Here is a 14,488-nt window from a genome sequence, read left to right on the forward strand (position 1 = left end):
ATCCCATTCAAAAAACCCATTGACTTCGGGACCATGGAATCAGAAGAGCTAAAATGCTAACTCGTTTGGGTTTTAGCATACAAAATTACGTCATCTGGATGCAGAGGACGAACTTTAAACGTCAATATCGTAGTGGATGATGTTCATGTAATCGTGGGCAGTCATAATCATAATCGAGACCAATATTCAATTCATTGTCCAGCCCTAGTGAGAACTGAGAGACAGGACACGACTCGCCCTCATCAACTACTTGCTAGACCCAGTATGGTCTCAGTGAATGACGGATAGATCTGAAATCTGCATTTTCATTTTAAAACGCTCTCTGTCTACACTGGAATTTTCAAACTTTTTCCAAAGATGTCCCACTGAAATGTCTGAAAACGCTTACATCTCTACACTGTGCATGTGTGAAAGCGTAAGAAGCCTTGGCCTTCGTTTCTGTTAGGCATTTATTTAAAAATGCAATCTGAAGGTTGTACTAAGTGACATTAATCTTTAACAGAGCTATCAAACTGGATTGCAGCCACAACAACGGCATCGTTTTTGAATATCTCTGTTTGCTCAGACCCCACTACAACGTGAAAACGGCATTTTCAGATTTCTCCATGTCAAAAATCTCAGTTTTCGCTGTACAAAAACGCGGTCTCGGTGTGGACGGAAGGCCAAAATGTAGAGAAAAAACAAGCATTTTCCAATTTATCTGGTTTAATGTGGATGTAGCCTTAGACTAGAAAGAAGATTATGCTAAAATGCACTAAGCCTTCAGTTTGCACTACATAATTTCGTTCATATTGTTCATTTTTACCGGCTCTACACTGTCATGCATCTTTGCCAGAAAATAATCACTAGCTAATCCGGCCACCATCACATAGTGTCCACAGGTTTTAACTCCCATTCACCTGAGTAGTGTATGACTTATTGTATAATTATATCATACTGTATAATGTACTAGAATTTGTCATGTCATCATTTTTCCTTTGGCTGCTGATATAGATGTCTACTGTGGGCAAAAAATTCAGATGTTGCCAGAGTAAAGTGCTGCAGTTTTCCCTACACAGTATATGTTTATAGTTCATAATTTGTGTGGAAATTTAAAGCAGAGTGTGACATTTGAATCCCGGAAACCGACTGACACAGTGATGCCTCTTAGAAAGAAGTCACCTTGACGAACTTCCACCTTCTTTAATGCAGTCTACCATCCCGATGCAGATATTACACGGATTTTAGCAAGGGGACTGCATTAGTCCAGAGCCTTAGTGCAGACTCATAGTAAGGTATTAGTGCTGTTGTATCTAATATATTAATGCTGTATTGCAGCTGTTTTTGAAAAGTCTCTTACACAGTGTTAAGAATACAGCTGAAGATACTTTATGCCATTAACACTATGTTATTTACAGCAGACCACAGATTACAGTTTATGCCTGATAGCTCGCTGTACCGTGTGTGTTTGAATGTGTCAGCACTTGTGTTAACACCTTGGGATCTGTTTGCTTGTCGGTTAGTCTCTCTCAATCTCTCTCTCTCTCTCTATCTGTGTGTGTGTCTTTGGAGTGAGCAGAGGGAGGCTTTTCTCTCTGCGTTGCCAGGTGTGGTGTTACTGGGCAGGTGTTCATCCTGCTCTACAGATATTTTATGTAAACTAGCATACACATACACAGACCTCCATCATCTTATTCCTTAACAAACAGTAGAAAGTGTGAGTTCGTGTGCTTGAGTGGATATATTCATGTCCTACATCCAGACAGTCACGCGTTAACATTTTATACTTATGCAATCAGTTACATATTTATTATGTGCATTTGGGTCATAAATTGAGGAAGGTTTTTGACCTGACCTACATTCTGTGTTTGTGTATGTGAGAGGGAGAGAGAGAGAGAGAGAGAGAGAGAGAGATGGTGGTGCATTCCATATTTAAGATATGTTATGTAACATCTTCCTGTTTGTAATATGCACATACATATGTGAATGAGATGCATCTAATAATGAAAGTCATAAAGAACATCCACGGATGAGTGACAAATTAAAGGGGGAAAAAACCCTGGCTCATTTATCCTGTGGGTGGCATTTTGCTGGTGTAGTTTGGGTCACTTTTCCCATTAGAGCGAAGAGTCACTGCAAAATCAGTACAGAGTTATTTGGACTGATCACCTTTATCCTATGATGAAGCATTTCTGATGTTACACAGCGTTCTCCACCGCCATCTTCAGTCTGTGCCAATTTGCAGTTAAGTTGTCATGGATTCTTGTAGTAGCCTAGGGTTACATTTTTTTCCCCCTTTGTAATGTCACATTACTGCTCTCCTGTTAGTTATTCAGTCTTAGTCAGTATGTTCATCATATTCATAACAAGACTTCTCCATTGTGTCTGTGTGTGTGTGTGTGTGTGCTGGGTAGAAGGAGAGTGAAGTGGAGAAAAGGATAGTGGAAGAGAGAGAGAGAGAGAGAGAGAGAGAGAGAGAGGGGATTTGCTCCCTGGATCAGGTTGCTCAGCTGTCTCATAACTCCTGTTTCTATTTTTAATTTCTTCTTGAGTATGTGAATGGAACCGTTTATCCTGGGCCTCATTTTACATTCCGGACCTAAGAGCTCAGATGTTCCCAATCCACACCAGTCCACTGTTGTTCTATTCCTGCTCTCAATTCAGCTAAGCAGAGTCAAAAATGTGGAGTAAAATTCAGGAACCGAATAAGAAAAATCCGGCTTGGTTGAGAGCCCTGAGGAGTGGATTAAGAAGTTTCTATATAGTAGGAATCTTTCATATTTTAATATCCGTTTTCTGTTTATACTTAAGTTAATAAATTACCGTCATTGTCATGCATTGAGAGAAACAGCCCACAATCTGAGACCATTCATATTAATATAGTTACTTTAGCATAGGAGTTCCTAAACTAGGGGTCGTGACCCAAGTGGATTCATTTGATTTACTAATGGGGTCGTGAACTCTCATTCTCCTCTTTTGTTTCATTTGTTTATATTAGACATATAGAAGACAGATTTTGTGTGCTAATATTTTGAAATGTTACTGGGAGTCAGGAATTTGAGTCACATTGGTGCTAAGTAAAGAAGATTGAGCTACTGCAATTCGCTTCCCCTGCACGCATTCAGACCCCCTACACGTGATCCAGAATTCAGCTGCATGACTTGTTTTCACTCTTTCCAAGTTCTCCCACACCACCCGATTGGTGTGCTCCCTCTTCCTGTAGCTGCACTCACTGTAACTCACGTGCAAAGCCAAAAATAGACCAGCCCCCACATACCTGAAGGGACTAATCAAGCCCTGCTCTGTACCATGTCCTCTACGAACATCGAGCATAGCTTGACTCGACCTCCCAGTCTTCATGGTACAAGGAAGACATGCTTCAAGACTCTTTTCTGAGCTGGCACCCAGGTGGTGGAATGAACTTCCCTTGACTGTTTGAACAGCTGAGTTACTTACTGTCTTCAAACACAGACTGAAGACTTACCTCTTCACTAAGCGCTTAAATGAGCACTCGCTGTACTTCTCGTCTCTCCACGAGGGTTTTTAGCTTGATAGTATTGTTAGAGCCTGATCTGTTTACACTAGCATGAGCATATGTTTCTCATGAAGTCTACAAAGCACTTTTATAAGTTGCATCTTCTAAATGTTGTACATGTAAATGTGCAATTATGTAGCAGTGCATAAGAACAAATTTCATACATATACTTATCGTTTTGCATCATTGTACCATTTTCAGTTTTAAAAACTCATCTAAAATCATTTCATCTATGCATTGGTCTCTAAGATGATTTCGTGCATGTAATAGAACTAGGTAACAATGCTCTATAGATGGGTGTCTTTCTGTGGTTGACACACCCATGATTACATGACGATATGTAAGGGCTGATGCTGCAGGAGTTTGACAAAAGGGCGTGACAACAAGGATATAGATTGTTGGAGTTTAAGGCCTAAAGTCTCAAAACGGAACGCTGCATGATTGGGCTGCTCCTGTGATCCTGCACACACGCATTACAGTAAATGTTTTGGATGCTTCACATGCTGCTAGGAGCCATGCTAAAATTAGTCTGTGTGTGTGTGTGTGTGTGTGTGTGTGTGTGTGTGTGTGTGTGTGTGTGTGTGTGTGTGTGAGAGAGAGAGAGAGAGAGGGAGACAGAGATACACTTTGAGTTTTACTGTGCCATACGTAAGGCTGCAACTAACCATTATTTTCATAATCGGTTGATCGGCTGATTTTCTTCTTCGATTAATCGGATGATTGGCGGGGGCAAACTTTCTGTGCCGTTTTTTTAGTTTGTTTAAAATAAAATCCACAAACTGAGTGTTAAAAATATAAACTGCAGTTTAAAACTGTACATTAACACAACTGTTTGTCCAATTTATATATATATATATATATATATATATATATATATATATATATATATATATATATATATATATATATATATATAATACACACACATATATACTGCAAGTGTGCAAATACAGCATATAATCACAATAAACTTGAACCTCCGGTTAGCCCCAGGGCTAACCCCACTGAACCTCTGAAGCAACTCGCACCAGGGGTTCCCAGACTTTTCCAGGGCAAGGCCCCCCAAATGGTATTAACATTTGACCGAGGCCCCCCTTTTGGAAGATGTCTTTAAAACACATTAAAAATACAGACTTCTGAATATATGCCCCTTTTTTATTAATAATTACATCTTTACATTACATTAGGAACTGATTGTGTGTGTGTGTGTGTGTGTGTGTGTGTGTGTGTGTGTGTGTGTGGTCTGAGAGTGAGAATTTATTTTTCACACCAAATTGTTGAGGCCCCCTGGCGGCCCCCACTTTGAAAACCACTGACTTAGAGGACTTGGGTTGCGCACTTTTCCCGCTGTACCTTGACGATTACGCCTCAGTCTGATGGTGACTGAGGACATGTTGGGCATAAAAGGTAATGGAGAATCTGGGTATTCTGCTAAAGCTAGCAGCGTCGCATTACGTGCGTTTGACGTCGTCTGGGAAACAGCTTATAAATCCCATTAGTAAAAAACCACTTGTGTTAAATTTGAGACTATACTACCCTTCTAAAATTCATACATTAGATGATAGAGTACATAGTGCATAGTGTAAGTGTATAGTACGTCATTTGGAACTTTATTAAAGTAAACTTTATTTACTCTCCGATGCATGTTTTTGGAACAGAAGTAATGTAATGAGTAAACGTGCCGTGTGCAAACCAACTAATCGATCATGAGATTCATTGAGGACGATTTTTGTAATGATTATTTACGATTACTTGATGCAGCTCTAGCCATAAGACAGTGACATAGAGCGTGGGGACGAATTAATATACAGTGTATGTGTATGAATGAAAGAGGAAGGCATGGGGAAGACATGACATGAGGAGGATGTGTAATGTTGGTCTTGGCTTGATGTATGCGATTGTCTTTGTTCACTGTGCTCTCTAGGAAGTGTTTTTTAGCTCTTAGTAGTGTAGAGATATCACCAGGATAATGAGTGTGTTTTAAGGGTGTAACTCAGTGCCACTGTTTGTATCAGTTTCGTACTCCAAATATCCGTATTTGTATTCTGATTTCATCCCGAAGTAGGTGTGCACAAAACCAGAAATGGGTTTTCTTTTCAATAATTTTTTTTTATCCAATATGAAGCCTACCACTATGCTGCTGAAATCATTAGAAAAACTCAGAGGTAGAAATGCCAGCCTTGTCACTGTGGTCTGTGAATTCTGGCTCAGGTTGTAAGATGTAGCTGACGTTGACAGAACCTCAACCTCAGCTACATCACTCGAGTTCACAATTAGTCTCAACTACAGTTGTGTGCGAATGTGTGTGGTATTTGTTTTTTTTGTGTTTTTTTTTTTAAATCTGGCCATATATATATTGTATTTCTCCATAATAATTTTTAAAGATTTAAGTTTAGTGCACCTGTATTAGTCCGTACCTGTATTTTTATCTGTTTAGAACATATCTGTTCATTCTGAATAATGTATTCTTATGTGGTTACATTCACTTACATGGAACACTTGCAGTGATCATAACAGCTGCTTAGAAATCAATATCAAGTTGTTTGTAAACATATTAACAAATGTACAATAAAAAAAATCATGAATTCTTTAATAAATTAAATATGATTGACATCAAATAAACAAAACCTAATCTAGACAATATTAATGCAAAACTCCTGTTTATAAAAGACAAAAGAGAAATGAACTGCTTCTAATGATCTATTACTTTGTAGGCCTTAGAGAGCCTCACATAAATGTTTTGTTTAGAATTTGTTTGCTTAAAGCTTGAGTGTAATTTTGATTTGGAAATTGTAAAGGGCAAGAATGAGAGGGGGGAAAAGAAAAAAAAGTGTGATTAATTTGAACTCATGGCCATGATTTGTGCTATGATTTAGTGCATTCACATGGCAGAGGAGCAGAATGTGTACGTCACAAGCTGTTGGCCTGTTTGGGGGGGGGGTTCTAAAAACAAGCTGGCATAGCTGTCCAGAATGTAATGCATGCAGGCTGCATCTAAGCTTAAAACAGGCTGGCTATTCAGATATCAATCCCAAATATACTTATGTCCTACTGACACATTTTAATCAAAGTATTATGTTTCTCCCTCTTGATGCATTGAGTATTCTAGTAAATTAGCAGTTTAAACCAGTACAGTCACTTTATGCTTGTTTTGGAGACTTTTTTTGCAGGAAATATTAGGCTATAAATAGTGACCATTGCTTGACCATACCTGTGACCTAGCGAGAACCGAGAAATAAAACAATCTGATACTCATTTGCTTTTGAGCAGCATTATTTATTTATTTATTTATTTATTTATTTTTTTTACCTGTGTGAGATCTGTGTCATGTCCATCATATGACTCAGGAGGAGTGTTTACTGATGAAAGAAAAGAATCCCACTAATGAGTGCTTGTGTTCTCTATCCAGGAATTATCCTTTGTTTGGTAAAGGTTTATTATACTCATCACTCTCATTGATGTTTTAAAACTCATTAGTTTTAGCACTGTTTTGCTGTATTTTAAGTTGGTTGTTTCAGGTGTGATTTTGAGCTAGTCTTGCCCTATAATTCTCAGCTTACGGTAAACCACAGATTCCCAAGCCTGGTCCTGCATATTGTAGTGTTTCAACACAGCTGATTCAACTAATCAGCTAATTAACAGTGAGAACATTTGAAGCAGGGAAACACTACAATGTGCAGGACAGGGGGTACTCCAGGACCAGGGTTGGGAACCTCTTGGCTAAACAGTGATAAATGATAAATTAGTGGCATACATTGCATAAAACATAGCAGCACTATTCCTCCTTATTGACTATGATTAATCATAATATACTGTATGTTGTACCACACACCTGAAGCATGGCGAGTCTGCAGAAGTGAGTGGGGAGAGATGATGTCAGATAGTTGTGCGTCCATTTTAAAATCACCTAAAATCCTCCTTGTTGTCAGAAGGAGCAAATTTGTCCTAATAAAATCTTAATACAATTTAAATAAAAATTTTAATGTGCCAAATGTTAACTTCTCAAATACTTAACAAGTGATGGCTGAATGTAAAGCTGCAACATCTAATCGCTAAAATCCTAAAAAAAAATCGTTTATGAAAATCGTTGTCAACGAATCAACTTATCGATTAGCTGGTCTGCGTGCAGCACGTTTACTCAGGGTGTTATTTTGGTTTTGAAAACAGGCATCAGAGATGCGAGTCCCAAATGATGTGCTACACACTTACACTGTGCATTATGTACTCTACTATCTAGTGTATTAATTTTAGAAGTAGTAGTAGTATCGTCTCAGATAGAACACTAGCAGTTTTTTACTAACCGGAAGTATAAGCTGTTTCACAGTCGATGGCACATGACGTCAAACGTGTGTAATGTGACGTCACTATCTTTAACAGAATACCCAGAGTCAGCGACAATACATTTCTACAGTTTACTGTTTGTCAGCGTTACCTTTTATGTCCAACATGACATCAGTCACCAACAGATGGAGGTGTACAGTCATGGCCAAAAGTACTGGCAGTGACATAAATTTTGTTTCGCAAAGTTTGCTGCTTCAGTATTTGTAGATAATTTTTTCACATGTTCCTATGGTATACTGAAAAACAATGATAAGCATTTAATAGGTTTTAAAACTTTTATTGGCAAAAAACATTCAATATATGCAAAAAGTCAATATTTACAGTGTTGAACCTTGTTCTTCATAACCTTTGCAATTCGCTCTGGCATGCTGGATATCAGCTTCTGGGCCAAATCCTGAATGATGGCGATCAATTCTTGCTTTATTACTGCTCGGAGTTGCGACCCAAGTCCTCTAAGGCAGGGAAGCATTATACATTAAATGCCGCGAAAAAGATTGTAACCTCTAAACTTTATAAAGCAGAGCTTGTGTAGCACGGAAGCACGACAGCGATGCACGAGCACAAACTTATGTTTATATCCGAAATGCTCCACTGTGTGCAAGGGGTTGGGGAAATTGATGCGAGCTGCTTAAAAGGTTTAGTTTTAATTTAAGTTTGTCATTATATGCTGTATTCGCGCGCTTGCAGTGCAAATTCTTTTGTTTATTATAACGGAAGCGATCTATTAGTAACAAGGCCTCGTTGCTCCTCACTCACAGTGTAGACACGGTGATAAATAGTGTAGCGCAAGTAAGATCTGTAATGTCTAATTAAAACACTACGATCAAAAGTAAACACAAGTAAAACAATATGCCTAAAGGCTGAAGTAACAGAAGCAGTGAAAGTTTTTTTTTTTAAATTATTATTAATTTAGGATTGTAGTTTAATTATGAGTGCTTTTTTGTGCGTGCATAAAATATATGGATATGTATATTTAATACAACTTTTTATATGTTATGTATATATTTGTTATGTATGTATAAAGTTATAGACTGAAGTTTATATTTGTAACACTCAGTTTGTGGATTTTATTTTAAATTAAAAAAAAAATGGTATTGAAAGTTTTTCTCTCCATCCGATTAACCGATTTATCGACATAATAATTGGCCAATTCTATGAAATGAATGAATGGGGCAAGTGATTGAAGAATTAATATTGCTGGGTGCTTGGATGTAACTTTTATTTTTTTTTATTTTGAAAAGTGCTGGGGGCTTTTGTGTGAAATCACTGCGTGATCTACTGACCAAAATCATTCTGATCCATCCCATGGAAAAGATAGCACTTGTGTTTTAAACAGCAGCTTTATTAAACCTTACGTTAATAACGGTATGATAGCCTTTTAATATTTATTTCTAATGGTTTACATCACCTGCACTGTGTTGTACCGGGAGGCCATTAGAAGAAGAAAAAAAGCCAAACCAAAGGGCACAGGCTGATTAGTAATTTTCCTCGGTACTATAGCCAGTATATTTTCACAAAGTGTTTAAGTCGCTGAAGTATTTATTTTAAGTAAATAATATGAATTCTTTTTGAAAAGGTGGTGGGGAAATGTCCCCAGCATAAAAAATCCTGCACATCTCAACCCTTCAAACTGCTGAAGTTCCATTTAATCAATAGAAATAGGACTTTTCCCGATGTAGTCTTACACGATGTGCAGCTGAATGAATTGTGTTCATCTAGTCTGAAATATTGTCAGACTAACAAAGTACATATATCTGCTTTCTTTACCATTTTCCTCACTGTTTTTTCCATCGACCAGACTAGTTTACATTCCTAAAGCAGTGCCTAGTGAATGTATTAGTCTATGTAACCCCTACCCCATGCATGTTCATTAAGGTGTTCATGTTGGTCACTGTGGTCTTAATTTTAATAGTGTTGATAGTTTGGCTTATTTGGTTTAGTATTGAAAACAAAAACCAGCAATTAATTCATGTGCTAGTCAATTTTTTTATGATGTGGTGCGCTTGTTTTTTATATTGTTTTATCATTCTTAACATGATTTGTTCATCTTAACCAATTTGTGAAATAGCGTCAGTTAAGGTTAATGTAAAGCTTTACCAAACAGGTAGACCACGGGGATGCCTCTGCCTCCAAGAAGTCTAGTCCTCTGGTTACTAATGTGTATGTCTGAAATACCCTTAAAATATACTTCAAACAGGAAGGAAGCTATTTGAAGAAAAACTATTTCAAACATTTGACCTTGCAGTGATCTTGACCCTATTTGGATCAATCTCAAAATATAATCCGCTCATCTGCTGGTTAAAATCATAAATTCCATATAAATCCTACAAAAGAACCACACGTTCTTGAGCTGTCATGCTAACGGGAATCTTGGACAGATGTACAGAAGGACAGATGGCTGAAATCTTAGAAAATGGGTCTTGCGTTTCAGAATATGTACATACAATAACCATCTTTGTAGGACAAACAGGACGGAAGCTATTGAATAAAAATGATTTGACATTAATTTCACACTAGTTCTGGTTATGACCCTGGATCAATCCCAAAATCTAATCAGTCTAATCTAATCTAATCATCTTCTCGTTACAAAGGCCGCTGTTCACACCTGCCATCAGCATGTGTCCTGGGTGATCCGATTGTAAGTGGACAGGGATAAGTATAGGTGGAAACAGGTTCCAGTGTGTCTCAGAGGCTCATTGTCATGTGAACACACACACCACTTTTGGAGGTGGTCTCAGACACATATGATCTAACACATAACGTTTGTAATGTGAACACAAAAGCACCTTGATGTGTCCCAAACTGCAACAAAGGACCACCCAATCGACCGTTCCATTGCCCTCGCTGGGACATATATAGTCGTTACAAGATGAAACAGTAGAGTTCTCTACTGCTAGGCTGATGGATAAAGGTGATGCTATAATAGAAGATAATAAAGCAGCTGCTTTTCAGATTTTCTTTCGTCATCTCAAGTTTCGTTATCAGACCACGAATCGTTCAAAACAACCCAAACAGGTACGTGAGACAGGATTCACTGGACATTTCTGCCTGAAAAGATATGCAGTGTAAGACTGACATAATAAACGTGTGACACCCTTCGTCCAGCAGAAATAACGTATGAAATCCACATTCAAAATGCCACATGTAAACAGCTGTGTGTTTTGGCTGTCCAATTGAGATCAAATTGCTCAAGATGGATGTTACTACCAGGTGTGAACAGGGCCAATGATTATTCCATATAAATCCTACAAACATTCAACCACTCATTCGTGAGATATCGGATAACCTGAAGCATAATGCCTCCACCACCTAGTGGCGGAGGCATACAAATTCTGTGGGAATGATCTCTGGGAGAAACTCATCCCCGTCCTCATTTCATCCTTATTTCTGTCATCATGGTTACAGTTTAAGCATGTGAGATGCAACATATGTGTGTGGGACAACAGTAAACTGAGCCAATCAATCAGAAATTTCACACAGAGTGAGTCAGTTGTTATATAATAATGTTTCATTGACTACGTTTACATGGACAGCAGTAATCTAATTATTGACCTTACTCTGAGTAAGATAATAATGTGATTAAGGTGTTTAAATGAGTCGCTTTTAGAATACTCCTGTCATGTTCCCGTTTTACATGTTATAGAACATAATTAGATTAACAGCCCACGTCATTACATCACCGCGCCACGTCGTCTGATGTCCCTCCAGAATTTCACGTATCAACATACAGTTCGTCTTCGTTATGGTACCGTATACAGTTTTGGGTGTTTTTATTTAATTTTTTTACGAACGCTTTAAGTGCAGTTAATTATTTGTCATGCTATACGTGATAATAGACAACTGCTTGAAGCCGTGGGCTGCATCCCAAACTGCGTACTTAACGTCTATATAGTAGCCGAGATACATGTATTTCTCCTACTACAGGCCTATAGTAGGAAAGTATGCGGTTTGGGATGCAGCCGAACTCTCTTGTTCGCCGTAAAATGTTGAGAACTGCCGTGTGTGATTGTGTTCTGTCGCAAAATGCGGTGAAAACTCTCACACGACCTTCATAATGAGATTAAGGTGTTTACATGTCTGTAATACACGTCCATAATGCGACTAAAATAGGAGTACTCGACATGTTTTAATTCGAGTATGACCTTAATTAGATTAAGGTAAGTAAAGATTGCTGTTTACATGGTAGTTTCTTAATCAAAGTATGGTCTTAATCAGGTTAAGAGTGGATTATTGTTGTCCATGTAAACGCAGCTATTGTCTTTTCACTTTCTCTCTGTTTTTATTGGTGCTAAAGAATTTATTTGTTGTACGTGTAAATAACAAACTCTTTACCTCAAATATTCATTGCCAGTTTTGATTGGCGTGATTTTTGCATTCATTTGAATTTTAATGATGAGTGGACTACATCTTCTACACCTTTTTTGCCAATACTTAATGCTACTATTTTATTGGCAGGGGACATCACTCAGAAGGGTTATGAGAAGAAAAGAGCCAAACTCATTCGAGCCTACTTGCCCCATGCACCAGGTACTACACACTAATACTAACTCCCCTTCATTAGATTAAACCGTGCAGTATAGAGGATGATTAGCTTAAGGATTTGCAACTGTGATTTTGTCCTTTTGTACTTGCAGTAGGAGCAGAGTCTCGAGTCCCTGTGACTCCTTCATCATCTTCATTCTCATCTCGTTACCAACGACGACGCTCCACTGGCTCACGGGATGAGCGATATTGCTCAGGTAAGCTGTACACTCTCAGAAGATAGGATGCTAAACTTCCTTGTCACTGAGGTGGTACCTTTTATCTTTTGTACCTATAATTAGAGCTGCAACAACTAATCGATAATAATCGATTATGTTGTCAACGAATTTCATTATCGATTAGTTGGTCTGCGTGCGGCATGGGGGAGATTTACTCATTATGTTACTTCTGTTCAGAAAACACACTTCGGAGAGTAAATACTAAAGTTGTGTCCCAAATAACGTACTATACACTTACACTATGCACTACGAACTCTGCACTCTACCGTCTAGCGTGTGGATTTTAGAAAGGTATTATAAGTATAAGCCGGAAGTATAAGCCGCTTCCTAGTCGACGGCACATGACGTCATACACACGCTAGCATTAGCAGACACCCGAGTCACAGACAATGACTTTCTTCAGTTTACTGTTTGTCAACGTTACCTTTTATTCCCAACATGACCTCAGTCACCATCAGATGGAGGCGAAATCGTCACGTGACTGAGGAAGAAAGTCCTCTAAGGCAGGAGAGCATTATATTAAACAGTGATGCACGAGCACAAAGTTATGTTTATATCCAAAATGCTCCACTGTGTCTAAGGGGCAGGGGAAATTGGTGCAAGCTGCTTAAAAGGTTTAGTTTAATTTAAGTTTATTGTCATTATATGCTGTATTCGCGCGCTTGCAGTGTACATTCTGTCGTTTATTATAACCGAAGTGATCTGTTAGTAACGAGGCCGTTTTGCTTCTCACACGCTGTGTAGACGCACTGATACAGAGTGTAGAATGAGTAAGATCTGTAATGTCTAATTAAAACACTATGATCAAAAGTAAACACAAGTAAAATAATATTCCTAAAGGCAGTGAGTAACAGAAACCACAAGGTGCAGTGAAAGTGAGTTTTTATTATTAATTTAGGGCTATAGTTTAATTCAGTGCTTTTTGTGCATCCATAAAAATAATGCATAAGTACTATAAAATAAATTTTTATATATATATATATATATATATATATATATATATATATATATATGTATGTATGTATATATATATATGTATGTATATATATGTATATACAGTATCTCACAAAAGTGAGTACACCCCTCACATTTTTGTAAATATTTGATTATATCTTTTAATGTGACAGCACTGAAGAAATGACACTTTGCTACAATGTAAAGTAATGAGTGTACAGCTTGTGTAACAGTGTAAATTTACTGTCCCCTCAAAATAACTCAACACACAGCCATTAATGTCTAAACCACTGGCAACAAAAGTGAGTACACCCCTAAGTGAAAATGTCCAAATTGGGCCCAAACTGTCAATATTTTGTGTGGCCACCATTATTTTCCAGCACTGCCTTAACCCTCTTGGGCATGGAGTTCACCAGAGCTTAACAGGTTGCCACTGGAGTCCTCTTCCACTCCTCCATGATGACATCACGGAGCTGGTGGATGTTAGAGACCTTGTGCTCCTCCACCATCCGTTTGAGGATGCCCCACAGATGCTCAATAGGGTTTAGGCCTGGAGACATGCTTGGCCAGTCCATCACCTTCACCCTCAGCTTCTTTAGCAAGGCAGTGGTCATCTTGGAGGTGTGTTTGGGGTCGTTATCATGCTGGAATACTGCATACTGATCATGCTCTGCTTCAGTATGTCACAGTACATGTTGGGATTCATGGTTCCCTCAATGAATAGCCGTATGAGTGCTTCCAGTATTGCTGCAGAGGTTGAAGGGGTGGGGGGTCAGCCTGTCAGTGCTCAGACCATACGCCGCACACTGCATCAAATTGGTCTGCATGGCTGTCATCCCAGAAGGAAGCCTCTTCTAAAGATGATGCACAAGAAAGCTGGCATACAGTTTGCTGAAGACAAGTAGACTAAGGACATGGA

General features: G+C 38.4%; 1 protein-coding gene across 1 annotated transcript in view; it reads left to right on the forward strand.

The window, feature by feature from the left end:
* Positions 1-14,488, forward strand: part of dip2cb (disco-interacting protein 2 homolog Cb) — a 68,927-nt gene that overhangs the window by 11,700 nt on the left and 42,739 nt on the right. Inside the window, exons 2-3 of the mRNA XM_053651209.1 lie at positions 12,311-12,382; positions 12,490-12,594. Coding sequence (XP_053507184.1) covers positions 12,311-12,382; positions 12,490-12,594 — 177 coding nt within the window. The remainder of the gene's footprint in view (positions 1-12,310; positions 12,383-12,489; positions 12,595-14,488) is intronic.

Source organism: Ictalurus furcatus, chromosome 20 (assembly GCF_023375685.1).
Source record: "Ictalurus furcatus strain D&B chromosome 20, Billie_1.0, whole genome shotgun sequence".
In the NCBI taxonomy this organism is placed as follows: domain Eukaryota; kingdom Metazoa; phylum Chordata; class Actinopteri; order Siluriformes; family Ictaluridae; genus Ictalurus; species Ictalurus furcatus.